Source organism: Manis pentadactyla, chromosome 5 (assembly GCF_030020395.1).
Source record: "Manis pentadactyla isolate mManPen7 chromosome 5, mManPen7.hap1, whole genome shotgun sequence".
NCBI classification, from domain to species: Eukaryota; Metazoa; Chordata; class Mammalia; order Pholidota; family Manidae; genus Manis; species Manis pentadactyla.
The window spans coordinates 177,050,131-177,062,517 of record NC_080023.1 but is presented as its reverse complement, the minus strand read 5'-3'; the positions used below and the strand labels follow the sequence as shown (position 1 = coordinate 177,062,517).

General features: G+C 63.3%; 1 protein-coding gene across 3 annotated transcripts; it reads left to right on the top strand.

Moving 5' to 3' along the window:
* Positions 1-1,329: 1,329 nt before the first annotated feature.
* On the top strand, positions 1,330-11,945 carry GATA5 (GATA binding protein 5). 3 transcript variants are annotated; one of them, XM_036901784.2, is made up of 7 exons: positions 1,330-1,485; positions 1,677-2,235; positions 3,521-3,696; positions 8,777-8,902; positions 9,358-9,445; positions 9,748-9,875; positions 10,373-11,945. In XM_036901784.2, the coding sequence occupies exons 2-7, from the start codon at positions 1,698-1,700 to the stop codon at positions 10,598-10,600; spliced, it is 1,284 nt and encodes a 427-aa protein (XP_036757679.2). In that variant the 5' UTR covers positions 1,330-1,485; positions 1,677-1,697; the 3' UTR covers positions 10,601-11,945. The 3 variants fall into 3 exon arrangements, with proteins under 3 accessions (XP_036757679.2, XP_036757678.2, XP_036757680.2); XM_036901783.2 differs by having other exon boundaries at positions 10,255-11,945; XM_036901785.2 differs by having other exon boundaries at positions 1,334-1,485; positions 10,170-10,461.
* Positions 11,946-12,387: the final 442 nt, after the last annotated feature.

The window sequence follows — 12,387 nt, the reverse complement described above, 5'->3', positions numbered from 1 at the left end:
GCTAAAGAGAGAAAGACCAAACTCCACTAGGAAGTCCGAGGGTGTGGGATTAGGGACCCGGAGGGCAGTGTGTGGAGAGAGCCATACCACAGCCACTTGGACCTGGACAGGATGGAGTGGTGGATGCGTGCAAGGGAGGGTTGGGGGGACTGACTGCTCCCCCTCCCGAGCTGGTTGTGGAACCTTCTGCAGGGCCCTGGGCCAGGGGACCTTCCAGGACATTGCCCCCTGGGTGGCCTGGTCATGTCCACCCTGAGAACCTCGATGTGCACCTGAGGGCCTGTCTGCCACGGCCAGGAAGAGAGACATGGAGGAGAGCACCGGGGTCCCCCACCCCTCCACAGCTGGATGTCTCTGGCTTAGCCCACTGTGGAGGCACACTTGGCCCCATTCACCATCCTCTGCATGCTGGGCCCATGTGAGCGGGGAGCTCCTTTTTGCAGACAAAAGACATTCACCCCAGCCAAGGGCCACCAGGTGAGCCCTGCTGCTCCTGCCCAGCATCACTGCACACCCCCTGTCCTGTCCCCTTGGAGAGGGGGACATGGGTCATCCCCCTGGGAGCTGCAGGCAGCCTGCTCTGCCACAGCGCCGCCACCACCGTCCAACGCCCCCCAGGGAGGGCACCTCCATGACCTGGGGGGTCTTCTCACGCATCTCACACTTTTCTGGCGCCTGGAGGACTCCCCTGCAGGCCAAGTTAAAGTCCCACTTAAGGGTCCAGGGAAGACCTGGGCTGGGGCCTTGCAGAAGGGGAGTGCTTCCAGACAGCGCCCTCCAGCTCACCAGCGCCCCCAGCTGGGACTGCTCGCAGCAGTTGCTGTGTTTGGTCAGAATTTTGGGACTCCGGCTGCCACAGGCGGGGACGGTCCACCCGACTGGAGTCCAGGGACACCGAGCAGGGCAGTCCCCATGGAAGCCAGATCCCTGCGCTGGGCAAGTCCAGCGGCGCGACAAGGCCCCCCACCACCACCACCGCATGTCTGTGAGCGCAGCGAGCCGGGGTCAGGGACCCGTTCACAGACACGGACTCAGCCTTGGCCGGGATCCCGGGCTGGCGAGGACCGAGGGTTGGGCAACCGCGAATCCCCCCCCCACAAATTTAGAGACGTCTCCGCACGCGACTCCCCCCAGACGCCACCGAGAAACCGGAGGACTCCCGTCGCCTGCGCTGGCGAGTCCTCAGCGCTGGGGGCCCCGCGCCTTGCGCCCTGGTCGCCTTTCCCGCCCAGCTGCGAGAGCCGGGCCTGCGCGGGTCACGTGGCGCCACAGCCGCAGCCCCGGCGCTGACCCCGCGGGGAGGCAGGGAGGGCGCCGGGGGAGCAGGGGCGGCGCGGCGGGGCGGGGAGGGCCGGGCCGGGGCGGGGCGGCGCGGAGGGGCTGCGGAGCGCCCGGGATTCCCTGCGGAGCCGCGCGGCCTCCGGCTCCCAGTGTCCACCCCGCCGGTCGCCGGCCCGCCGCGCCCTCCGGTCCTCCCGACAGCCGGTGAGTGCCCCAGCCCGGCCCCGCGCCCCGCCGAGCCCGCCCCGGGAACGCCGCGTCCCCCCGCCCTCGGGGCCGACCCTGCTGCCGCCCCGCCGTTCTGCGCTCGCGAGTTCCGGAGCCTCCCCAGGCGGCACCCACCACGCACGGGCGCACGGCAGCCGTGGCCTCGATGCCCGTCCCTCTCCCTGCAGGTCAGGGCGGCGCCCGGGAAGATGTACCAGAGCCTGGCGCTGGCCCCGAGCCCCGGCCAGGCCTCGTACGCCGACTCGGGCGCCTTCCTGCGCACCCCGGGCGCCGGTTCCCCGGTGTTCGTGCCGCCCGCGCGCGTCCCCTCCATGCTGCCCTACCTGCCGGCGTGTGAGCCAGGCCCGCAGCCCCCCGCGCTGGCCGCGCACCCCGGCTGGGCGCAGGCGGCCGCGGCGGACTCGTCGGCCTTCGGCTCCGGCAGCGCGCACCCGCCGGTCGCCCAGCCGCCCGGGACCGCCGCCTTCCCCTTCGCGCACGGCCCCCCGGGGCCCGGCGGCGGTGGCCCCAGAGCGGGGACTCGCGACGGCAGAACCTACCAGGGCGCGCTGCTGGCTCGAGAGCAGTTCCCGGCCCCGCTTGGGGGGCCCGTGGGCGCCTCGTACCCCACCGCGTACCCGGCCTACGTGAGCACCGAGGTGGGCCCGCCCTGGACCTCCGGGCCCTTCGACGGCAGCGTCCTGCACGGCCGCCCGGCTGGCCTCCCTGGCCGCAGAGCCACCTTCGGTGAGCGTGGGGCTGGGGCGGCGCCGCTGACCTGGGTCCCGGGCTCTGTCCGTAGCCCGCTCCCTACGAACCATCCCTCCCGGGCTCCCCGGCGTCGGGGCTTTCCCGCCGGGGGGGCGCCGACACGGCCCAGAACTCGGGGACACGAATAAACCCGGGCGGAAACCGTCCGCCACGGCCTCACCCACCCTGCGGGAAAACGCCGCGTCCTGAGTTCTCTTACACGGTAGTGAAAAAAATGTACATATTTCCACCTTTCGTTCGTGGGAACCCAACATTCGGATCCTGCCAGTTTAGAGCCTACTTCTTCAATGTTTTTGTGAAAAGTTTCGGAAATGATTTTTGTAAAATTCAGAATGCCAGTTGATTTAAACATCCACGTTCACGTCTGGTCTAGGATGCTTACATATTCTAACCAGAGCCCTGGTTGTGAGGTCTCCCCGGGGTGTACGTTTGGACGGTCGGATTCCAGGCCTGTAAAGCGGCGATGCCCCACCCGGCTTCTGAGTGGCCGGCGCCGCCGCACTTTCTCGGCCCGGGGCGAAAACCCAGCGCCACGCCCCTGTTTGCGCCCGCGGGGACGCCCCGGGCCGACGCTCCCGGGCGCAGCTCCGGAGCGGCCATTGTGGCCGGGCCCGGCCGCTCCGCGCAGGAAGCGGGTCGCCTCGGCCCCCGCTGCCCAGGGCCGCCCCGCGCCTGGCGCCCACTCCCAGCCCGGCGTGACCGATCCCCGCCCCGCCCCTTCCCGGCCGCCCGCGAGTCGCTGGCGCCTGGAGGGGCCGGGGACCTCTGCCCGCGGCGCCCGGGGTGGGCGCTGGAGCCAGCAGCGCCGCCTTCCCGGGGAGGGCGGTGGTCGTAGCAGGGGCACCCCGGTCCCCGGGGGAGCCGAGATCCCACAGTCCGCCCCCAGCACCCCCTGACCGGCCCACCCTGCACAGGACGAGACCTTTCCGTCCCCTCCGCGTGCGTGTGTACTCCGTTGCGCCCCCAGGGACCCGAATGAGGGACGCTAGTGCGCGTCGGGGGGTTCGGAGGGACTGCGCCCTGTTGTCCCCTGAGCTTTGATTCATTGGCCCTCCCCTCCCCTTTTAAAAGCCACCCTAACAGGGTTTTCAAATCGACACAAACTCTGCTGTGCACGAAGTTAAAATTTCAAATAGAATTAGATAAAATTAGTTTTAAAAGTACAACAAGTTTAGGACAGACACACGAGGAAGGGTAAAAAGCAGCGCGGGTGCTTGCGCCCCGGGCGCAGAGCCCCGGCCAACGAGCTGCCGCCCCGCAGTGTCAGACTTCTTGGAGGAGTTCCCGGGCGAGGGGCGCGAGTGCGTCAACTGCGGGGCCCTGTCCACGCCGCTGTGGCGCCGCGACGGCACCGGACATTACCTGTGCAACGCCTGCGGCCTCTACCACAAGATGAACGGCGTCAACCGGCCACTCGTGCGGCCCCAGAAGCGCCCGGTGAGTGCGGGGCCGGGCTGGGGGCCGGCGGCTCCTGCCGACAGTGGCACTGCCCGTCCCGGTCGGCGCCCCATCGCAGCTTTTGGCCCCCAGGGCGCCTGGGGCTTCCACCTGGCTGGGTAGGGGGAGGAGCAGGGTGACCTGACCAGGGGGTGCCGGAGGGGAAGGTGGGGCCGTGCAGACCCAGGACATTGAAATCCCACGGGGCAGGGGGCCTCGGGACCCGCCCTTGGGGAGCTCTTTCTATGCAACACCGCGGACATTCTTTGCCAGGCCTAGGGCTGCTCGCCGCCGGGCAAAACTTGTTTTCAGTTTTGGTTCATCTCTGGCGCGGGGCTGGGTCGGGACTTGGGGAACCAAGAGCTCGACTTTTGCCCCTAGCAGGGCGGAGTCCCCAGAAGTCGATAAAGGTTTAAAGTTACTTTGTTCTATGTGGTGTCACACAAAATCTCTGATGATCAAATAATATTGTAAATGAGTGGAAAGGCCCGAGTCCGCAGCGGCTCCCAGGTCTACACGGTGGTGTGTGTCTGGGCGTGCCGCGCCTTTAGGTCTGACGCTGGGAGAGGCCCCAACAGCCAGTCAGTGAGTTATGGCCAGTTTTGGTGTGTGAGGCCTGGAGGTGGGGAAGGGTCTGGCCCTGGCTGATGCCGTAGGGTGGTCTGACCAGCCTGCCAGGGCTCCTGTTCTGGGCCACAGGGAGCACTTGAGCCCACCCCTCGGAGGCCCAGACTGGGCAGGCAGCCTGAGGGCAGCCCTGTCTCTCTCCCCCTGATCCCGCCAGTGTTTGGGGTCTGCAGGTCCCCCAACCCCCTTCCACCCATGCTGTGCCTCCAGAGCGGACTCTCAGAGTCTCTGCCCTGTGCATGCACCCCTACCCCCAGCCATGCTGCGCTGGCTCAGTGGGTCTGCGCCTGGCACTCAGGGTGGGCAGCCCCACCACTCACATGGACACCCAAGGCCCTCGGAGGCCTGAGACGTGGGAGCCTGGGTCACAGGACCGGACAGTCACCGCAGACTTAACCCCACTCCAGTGACTCACTGCCCCTCACGTGGTCAGAATTGATACCTCAGGAGAGGCCCCCCCAGGAGGAATTTTTAATGACTACAAATGTCCTCGGAGTTTGTCACCAAGAGCACAGGGATGTGACAATAACAAGAACACATCCTTGCTCCCTGTTTTTGTCCTTCGCATCCTGCGTGCACCCTTGGCCTGCGCCTTCTGTCACAGCTGAGTGGAGAGGATAGCTGTGGTCCCCGTGGCGAGGTGCCCTAGGAGCCCCACACACCCAATCCCCTAAACACTGGAGCCCAGCAGCCAAGGTCAGTGGGCAGCAGACCCACTGGCCTGAGGCCAGCTCTGGCGCCAGCTCCAGGAAGCGGCCAGTGCCCTGTGAGGCCCAGCGTCCTTCGCAGAGCAAGCCTGGACCTTGACTGAGGCTTCGAACCTGCTCTCTGGAGCCGGGTTTTCCTTCCTCCAAGCCCCACCTCACGACTGGTGCCCTGCAGTTTGTTCTTAGGCAGGGAGGGACACGTGTGCATTTTCAGGCTAAGCGTCCACCCGTCTCCTCTCCAAGAGCGCTGGGAGGACCGTCAGAAATTGGGGCCATTTTTCGCTGCTCTGCAGGGCAGGCTGCCTGCCACCTGCAGCACTTGACGCGTGTGCGCGCCACACACCCCCAAGCTGCACTCAGCGCCTTCCCTCTGCCAGCACCCCCAGGCTACCCCCAGACTCTGTGCCGCCCACCGTCCTGATCTCTGTGTGTCTCAGTTGCCCACAGAGCCTGGAGCTGGGGTGGCTCTGCTGCAGTTGGGCAAGCAGGCTTTGAAGTTTAACTTATTTTGAAAAAAACAGACCAAAAAAGAAAAAAAAATGCAGTGAGGGGAGGCCTGGTGGGTAGGGAACCCTGAGAGTGGCCAGGTCTGGCTGCTCGTCCACACTGTGAGGAAGGGCAGGGGTGTGATGAGCCGAGGGAGGCGACGATGTCCGTCCTGGGGCCACTGCAGCCCCTCTGGCCCCTCAACAGCTCTAAGCCTTGGTTTCCCATCCGTAAAACGCAGGTTGGCAAGGGGATAGGTAAATATAAACAAGCAAATGCTTCAAATATTTTTTGAGGTCATTCTTTTTTTACATGGGCCCATTTTAAGTTAATTTCCAGTTTCTTAGTTTTAGTTTATGCTCACCGTCAAAAGATTCACACGTGGCTTCCAGATGTTTCCCTTGTACTCTTAGGGCATAAGGTGCTGGGTGCGTATGCCTCTGGGGCAGGTTTCCACACCCACGTATTCTGCGTATATGCCACACGCCATTTCTCTCCACAGCCCACCTTGCAGGGGTAGCTCCACTGTGGGTGCGTGTAGTTCTGCTCTTCCGAGATGCACAGGTGACTCTGGGAGGTGTTCAGGGGAAGGTGTGCATATTTGCAGGCAAGCCCACACGTGTGCACACCCATGTGTGCATGCTGCTGAATAGCACTGCATCATGTCTTCGCACTGGCATCTGTGTGCCTCCAGGGAGTGTCTCTGCAGGGAGGATTTGGGTAGGAAGTGGCATGGGTGGCGTGAGGAGACAGCATTCCACGTTGTGATTCATTTTAGTGATGCTGGCACATTTCTGGAACGTGGGATGGCAGTGTGAATCTAAGGGAGTGAAGGTTAGTAAAAGTGACTGAGGGTCCCAGCTGGATGAGGAGCAGGTGGGGTTCAGGCCATGGTCTCCCCTTAGTCTGAAGGCACAGCAGGAGATGGGGACCACGGTGGGGCCTAGAAGGGGGGTTAGGGTCACCAGTTAAAATACAGGATGCACAGTCAAACGTGAATTTCAGATAAACAACAAATAGCATTTTAGCATCAGTATGTCCCAAATATTGCATGGGACACCCTCTATAAAGTATTTGTGTCTAGAAATCCGCATCTAGCTGGGTGGGGGTTTTTTTGTTTTTTGTTTTTTGCTAAATCTGGCAGCTTTGCCAGAGGCTAGGGGATCCTGGGATGGGGTGGGTGGCAAGACAGGAGACCCTGCCTTGTGCTGAAAGTGGACCAGGAGGGGAGAGGGGCACCCGCTGTGTGCACGGCTCCAGGTACCCGACAGGCAGGTTGAAGGAAGGGAGGAGGATACTTGAATCTCACCCAATAAAAGCTACTCTAGGTGAGGTCTGGATACGGCCAAGGGCCTCCCAGGCGGAGGCTCTGCTGGGGGCCCAGGGTGACGCTGGGCCCGGCGCTCCTGCCTCCACACGTGTCCCATGGCCTGGCCCTTGAGGTTCTGCCGGGGCCTTGGCTGGGCACCAGCCCTCCTGCTCCAACGAATGTGCAAGCCCCCCACCCGGGCACCCCCAGGGAGACTGCTGGAAAGCCGTGAGAGGTTGGACATCATGCCCAGCACAGCGTCGGCCAAGCATGGGGCCTCCAGGCTGGGCGCTCCGGCCCTGCCCTGCGTCTGCAGCCTCCCCTCGGGGGACTCTGCCCTTCCGACCCTCTGGCTCCTCTTGTCCCGGAGCCTGGGGCAGAGTCCTGCCTGGAGACAGGAGGCTGAGCCTTAGGTTGAACAGGGTGGGATCCTCGGGAGCCTCTGGCCACTGCCTGCAGCCTCAGGGAGGGGAGGGGAGGGGGGGGCAAGGAGGCAGGTCCACGTCCAGAGTTTTCTTGGGAGCCGCTGGTTGGAGGGCTCCCGGCAGGCCCTGCCCTGCTCCCCTCCCAGGCTGTTCCCAGGGGCAGGCCCTGATCAGCTGACCGCAGGAGAAACAGGGGGCAGGAGGGGTCGGCAAGGCTGGGCACACTCAGTCGTTGCACAGGGAAGGACCCTGGAGACCACCGACCGACGGGGAACCTGAGGCTGGGCGCTGCCTTCTCGCCCCGACCAGGGACAGTTCGCTCTGAGGTTCAGCTTGGCCGTCCCCCTGTGATTGCCCCCTGGCTCTGCCCCGGGCCGGAGAGTTCTGAGGAAGGGCCACATCCTAGGCTCAGTTGTGAGTGTGGGGTCCTTGTGGGCTTCTGTGCCAGTGCCCAGGGTGCCACTGGAACACGGGCTGGTGTGACTTGCTCTGACCTCTGACCCTGGCTGCCCCGAGGGGACAGCTTAGAGACCCTGCGGCACTGGTCCAGGCAAGTGGCATGTGACGGCCAGGGCTGGGGTAAAGACTTCCTTGAGGATGAAGTCTGGCAAGCAGGAACCGGTGGGCAGTGCCACCAGCAAGCTGCTCCAAGGTGCAGGGAAGGGCTGCGGTCAGAGGCCCTGGGGGACCTGGGCCTCACCCAGAGCACCCGGGGCTCCCAACTGTGGGGTCCAGACCCTGTTCAACCGAAGCAGTGAGAACCCAGAAGAATCTGTGCCTGAGAGGCAGGCTGGGCTCTGGGAGCTCGGGGGACCCTGAGCTGGTGGGAGGTCCCGTCAGGCCTTCTAGTGACTCCCCAACCAGACAGCTTCACAGATCCCCTCTGTCCCCCCAGGCCTCATCAGGTCCAGGTGCCTGACCCACTGTCAGGATCCCTGGGGTTAGTGCTGTGTGGACCCTGCTGGGCCCCCACATGCAGGCAGGTTTGGGGTCCCTGGTCACATACAGACCTGCACGACTCAGGGGGCAGCTCTGCAGAGGCACGTTAAAGACGTAGGCCTTTGGAATGTCAGGGCCCCTGGAGGGTGCCAGGTGGGCCCGGGTTCGCCCTGCATGGGGCTGGTGAACAGCAAGGGGAGGCCTGGGTCGGTGGGACCTGGTACCCTCAGCCCACCATCCGGTGGAGTGGCCGAGCTGAGCACGTGCTCGGGTGCCTGAGGGCCAGCAGGCCCCCTGATTGTTCGGCCTGGGGCCTGGCCTCCAGAGGGGCCCCTGCGGACGCGCTCCACCCTAGAAACACCGGATCGAGGCCCAGCATCCGTAGCTTAAGAGAGACACCCGGAGGTCGGCAGCGTTTCTGCGCCGGGTCCTTCGTGGGGCCCTAACCCACAGCAGGCCTATCGTGGGCCCGTTATTGCCCTCGTTTGACTGGTGGGGAAAGGCCCGGGCAGACCTCCCACCCGGCCCACGGGGTCCCCCTAGCGGCCGGTGGCTGACCCAGGCCCGCCGCCGTCCCCGCTCCACAGTCCTCGTCCCGCCGAGCTGGCCTCTGCTGCACCAACTGCCACACGACCAACACGACGCTGTGGAGGCGCAATGCTGACGGCGAGCCGGTGTGCAACGCCTGCGGCCTCTACACGAAGCTGCACGGGGTGAGCGTGGGTGGGGCGGGGCTGCGGTGGGCGGGGCGGCTGCGACTTGTCACGTGGAGGCCCTGCCAGGTGACCAGGGGCTGGCTGCCTGAGGCAGGGCGCGCCCCCCCACCCCCGTCCCCCGCCCCGTCCCGCACAGCTGGGGGTCGGCCCCTCCTGCAGGCGGGCTCCCACATTCGGTCAGCCTAGGGCAAAGAATGGTCGGCCCAGCCTTGCCTCTGCGCACCCCGGGGGCCCCCGGTCCCCAGGGCTCTGTGGGAAGTGGGGGGCGCAGGGGCTCCTCCCGCCCTCTGTGGAGGAAAGCCCGGGCCCAGGGGCACAGTTCAGCGACCAGGGCTGCGAGGAGCCGGTTAGCCCCAGGAGTGACTGGCTCTTTGGGCTGAGTTCAGAGCAGGGGCCGTGCGAGGCCCCAGGGATGAGCCGCAGTAGGGACCACCAGCCCGCCCCCCCCGCAGGTGCCGCGGCCCCTGGCCATGAAGAAGGAAAGTATCCAGACCCGGAAACGGAAGCCTAAGAGCATCACCAAGACCAAGGGCTCCGCAGGTGCAGGGGCCGGACTGCCAGGTGGTACAGGGGGTGCCCAGCCCCTCGGGTGGGGCTCACATTCTCCACAGGAGCCGCTTTGAGTGTCTCCAATTCCACTGTTAAAGCTTCACACATGTGGTTCAAGCATCATCTACCGAGGCACAGATACCCCCACTCTGCCCTGGGGTGGCTCTGGTTAGGGGGGTGCGGTGCTGTGAGCTCACAGGGCTGTGGGGCAGGAGGTCTGGTCCCCCTTATTCCCCGCATGACCCTCGCAGCCAGGTGTGGCCGCATCTGTAAGTGCCCACCTTCCCTCCCAGAGCCCTCAGGAAACCCTCCAGCCTCCCCGTCGTCCTCTGTCCCTGACCCTGAGAGCTCAGTGACCACTTTGAAACCTGAGCCCAGCATGGCATCCCCCTCATGCCCTGGGCCCAGCATCACCTCACAGGTAAGACAGACAGGGTGGGGTGTGATGCCCAGAGCCAGCTCCCTCAGGAATGCCTGGCTCCAGCCGGGTCGGACCCCCATCAGAGCCCCCAAGGGCCTCCCCCAGGGGCTCAGGGCTGGGCACAGAGTGGGTCACTGGCACAGGAGCTGCCCCGTGGCAGGCAACAGGCTGGGAGCCTGGACATGGATCCTCATGAATGTCCCCACCCCCTTCCAGGGCCTGAGGAAGCCCCTTGGCCCAAGCCAGGTTGGCAGCCACTCCTACATTCTCATGCATTCCCTGTCCCCACTGCAGGCCCCCAGCCAAGCGGATGACCCCCTGGCCCCCAACCATTTGGAGTTCAAATTTGAGCCAGAGGACTTTGCCTTCCCCTCTGCAGCCCTCGGCCCCCAGGCTGGCCTCAGTGGGGCCCTGCACCAGGAGGCCTGGTGTGCCATGGCCTTGGCCTAGGTCCCTGGGCACCCACCCAACCCACCTCGCTGCCCGCTTCACTCCAGCACAGCAGAGAGAGACTGCCAGGCCCACCCACCAGAAGAGACTGGAGCCAGCAGGATGGAGGCACTGGGCATCCGGCAGCTTGGTGGCAGCGAGGCCCCAGAGGAGGAGGACGCCTGGTGGGAAAAGCCCCTGCTGGACAGCAGAGGACCCCCAAATGCTGTGTGAGGCTCAGAGCCACACTGGGCACTCCAGCCAAGGCTGACCCGGGGCGCCCAGCACCAGCTTGAGTTCTGGATGTCCACGCTCGCACCGTCATGGTTACAGGTTGCAGCAGTTGGAAGAACCCCAACCTCCTGTGGTAAAACCAGGATCGTAAGTGAAACGGCCGAGGCCAGGCAGGTGGCAGGAGTGCAGGGAGCAGCCTCATTGGAGGCTCCCCTCGGGCCTGGGGGACTGTCTGTCTCTCACATTGATGGATCGATCCATGGCTCATAGAACTTTCCCTTCTGTGAGTTCAGGGCGCCCAGGGACACGTGTGCAGGTCGTGCGCTGTATCAGGACACCTCCCTGAGAGGAAGCGTTCACATCACCGTCAGGGACTCCTGTATTTATTAGGACGGTTTTTCCAGAGGGAGCGGTAAAGGGCCTTGTTCTGATTGCATCTGTGCACTGTGACCATTTTTGACAGAGTGAAGTGCCGAGCCCCCGTTCTGACACACACAGATGCTCTCAGGGCTGCTGGGGGGTTGACCACTTACCCTGGCTTATCTGGGACTGTCCCAGTTTAGTCTGTTCTCCCAGAAAAATTATGAACAACATCCCCTTTCACTTACAAAAGCCCTTCCCTCACAGGGTTGATGGATAACTTAGTTGGTCATACTGGCTAGAGGCAACAACTCAGCAAAGCCGAATGGCTCCCAACAGCATGGTGCTGGGGAGACGACCGGAGCGGAGGGGAGTGGGGCACATCCTGGGGAAGGGCCGCACCCTCACTTCTGCCCAGTAATAAGACCTGATCGTCCCAGAAAAATGAGAAACCTGGATTTTTTTCTTCTTAAAACTTGTACCCCCCAGAGCACAAGAAAACCCATTCATACCCAATTTGGGAATGTATTTTTTTAATGTGAAGTTTTCTAGTTGAAAGCTTTTTTTCCCACTTAACTCCAATTTGATTAAAAAATCTTTAAAATACTGTGAGCCAACTAGAATAGTTTTGGGCCTGTCCCCATTGTGTCACTCTGTCCCCATTGTGTCACTCTGTATAAAACTTCTTTTCATATTTAAAAACATTCCTTCCTGGCATCAGTTTCCCAGGTGTATCAGTTCATCCTGAATTTGTACCTTGAGTTCAACCAGCCTGGTTTATACATGAAGTTGTCTTTTTTCAAAGGCAAGTGATGCTGTGAGAAAAAAATCCCTAGTGAAGACCTTGATTCTGTTCCCCTTTCCCCAAACACCTGTGGGCCTCATCCTCGCCTGGCAGGTCAGTGGGGCCCACATTCATTCAAACTGTCTCTCCCTTTGGAAACATGTCCCTGAGGGGACCTCCCTGGCAGCTCGGAGTCATGCCAGGAGACCTCGGGGCATGTGTAGGGCCTGATAAGACCCGTAAACACTGAGTACCTTCGAGGTCACTTGCTGGCAGAGCAGGGAGACCAGGCAGGGCAGGGTACGGGTCAACCTGGGACGGGGGGCCCACACGGAGAGGTGTCAGGCTGCTTTGGGGTCAGTGTTGCTGCCCTGCTGCTTACTTCTCCTCTGGCATAGGGAGAGTGGACAGAGCAAGCTGAGGTCTGGGGCAAGGGCAGCCTCTATGTCCCCATATGGCTCTCGAACCCCAGGGAAACGGCATGAGATGTGGATCGGCCTGGGTGGAAGTCCACCTCTCATTGTCTCCACAGGAAGTCGCTAGCCTCTGTGTCTTGGTCCCTGTATGTGAATTGGGGATCCCGCAGCTCCCCACACAGAGGGCTGCAGCAGAGACCGCCCAGATCTGGATGATCTAAGGGCCAGTTAAATGCAGTCTCAGGGCTCGGGGCCAGGTCAGTGACACTGGGGCCTGGGAACCTGCATG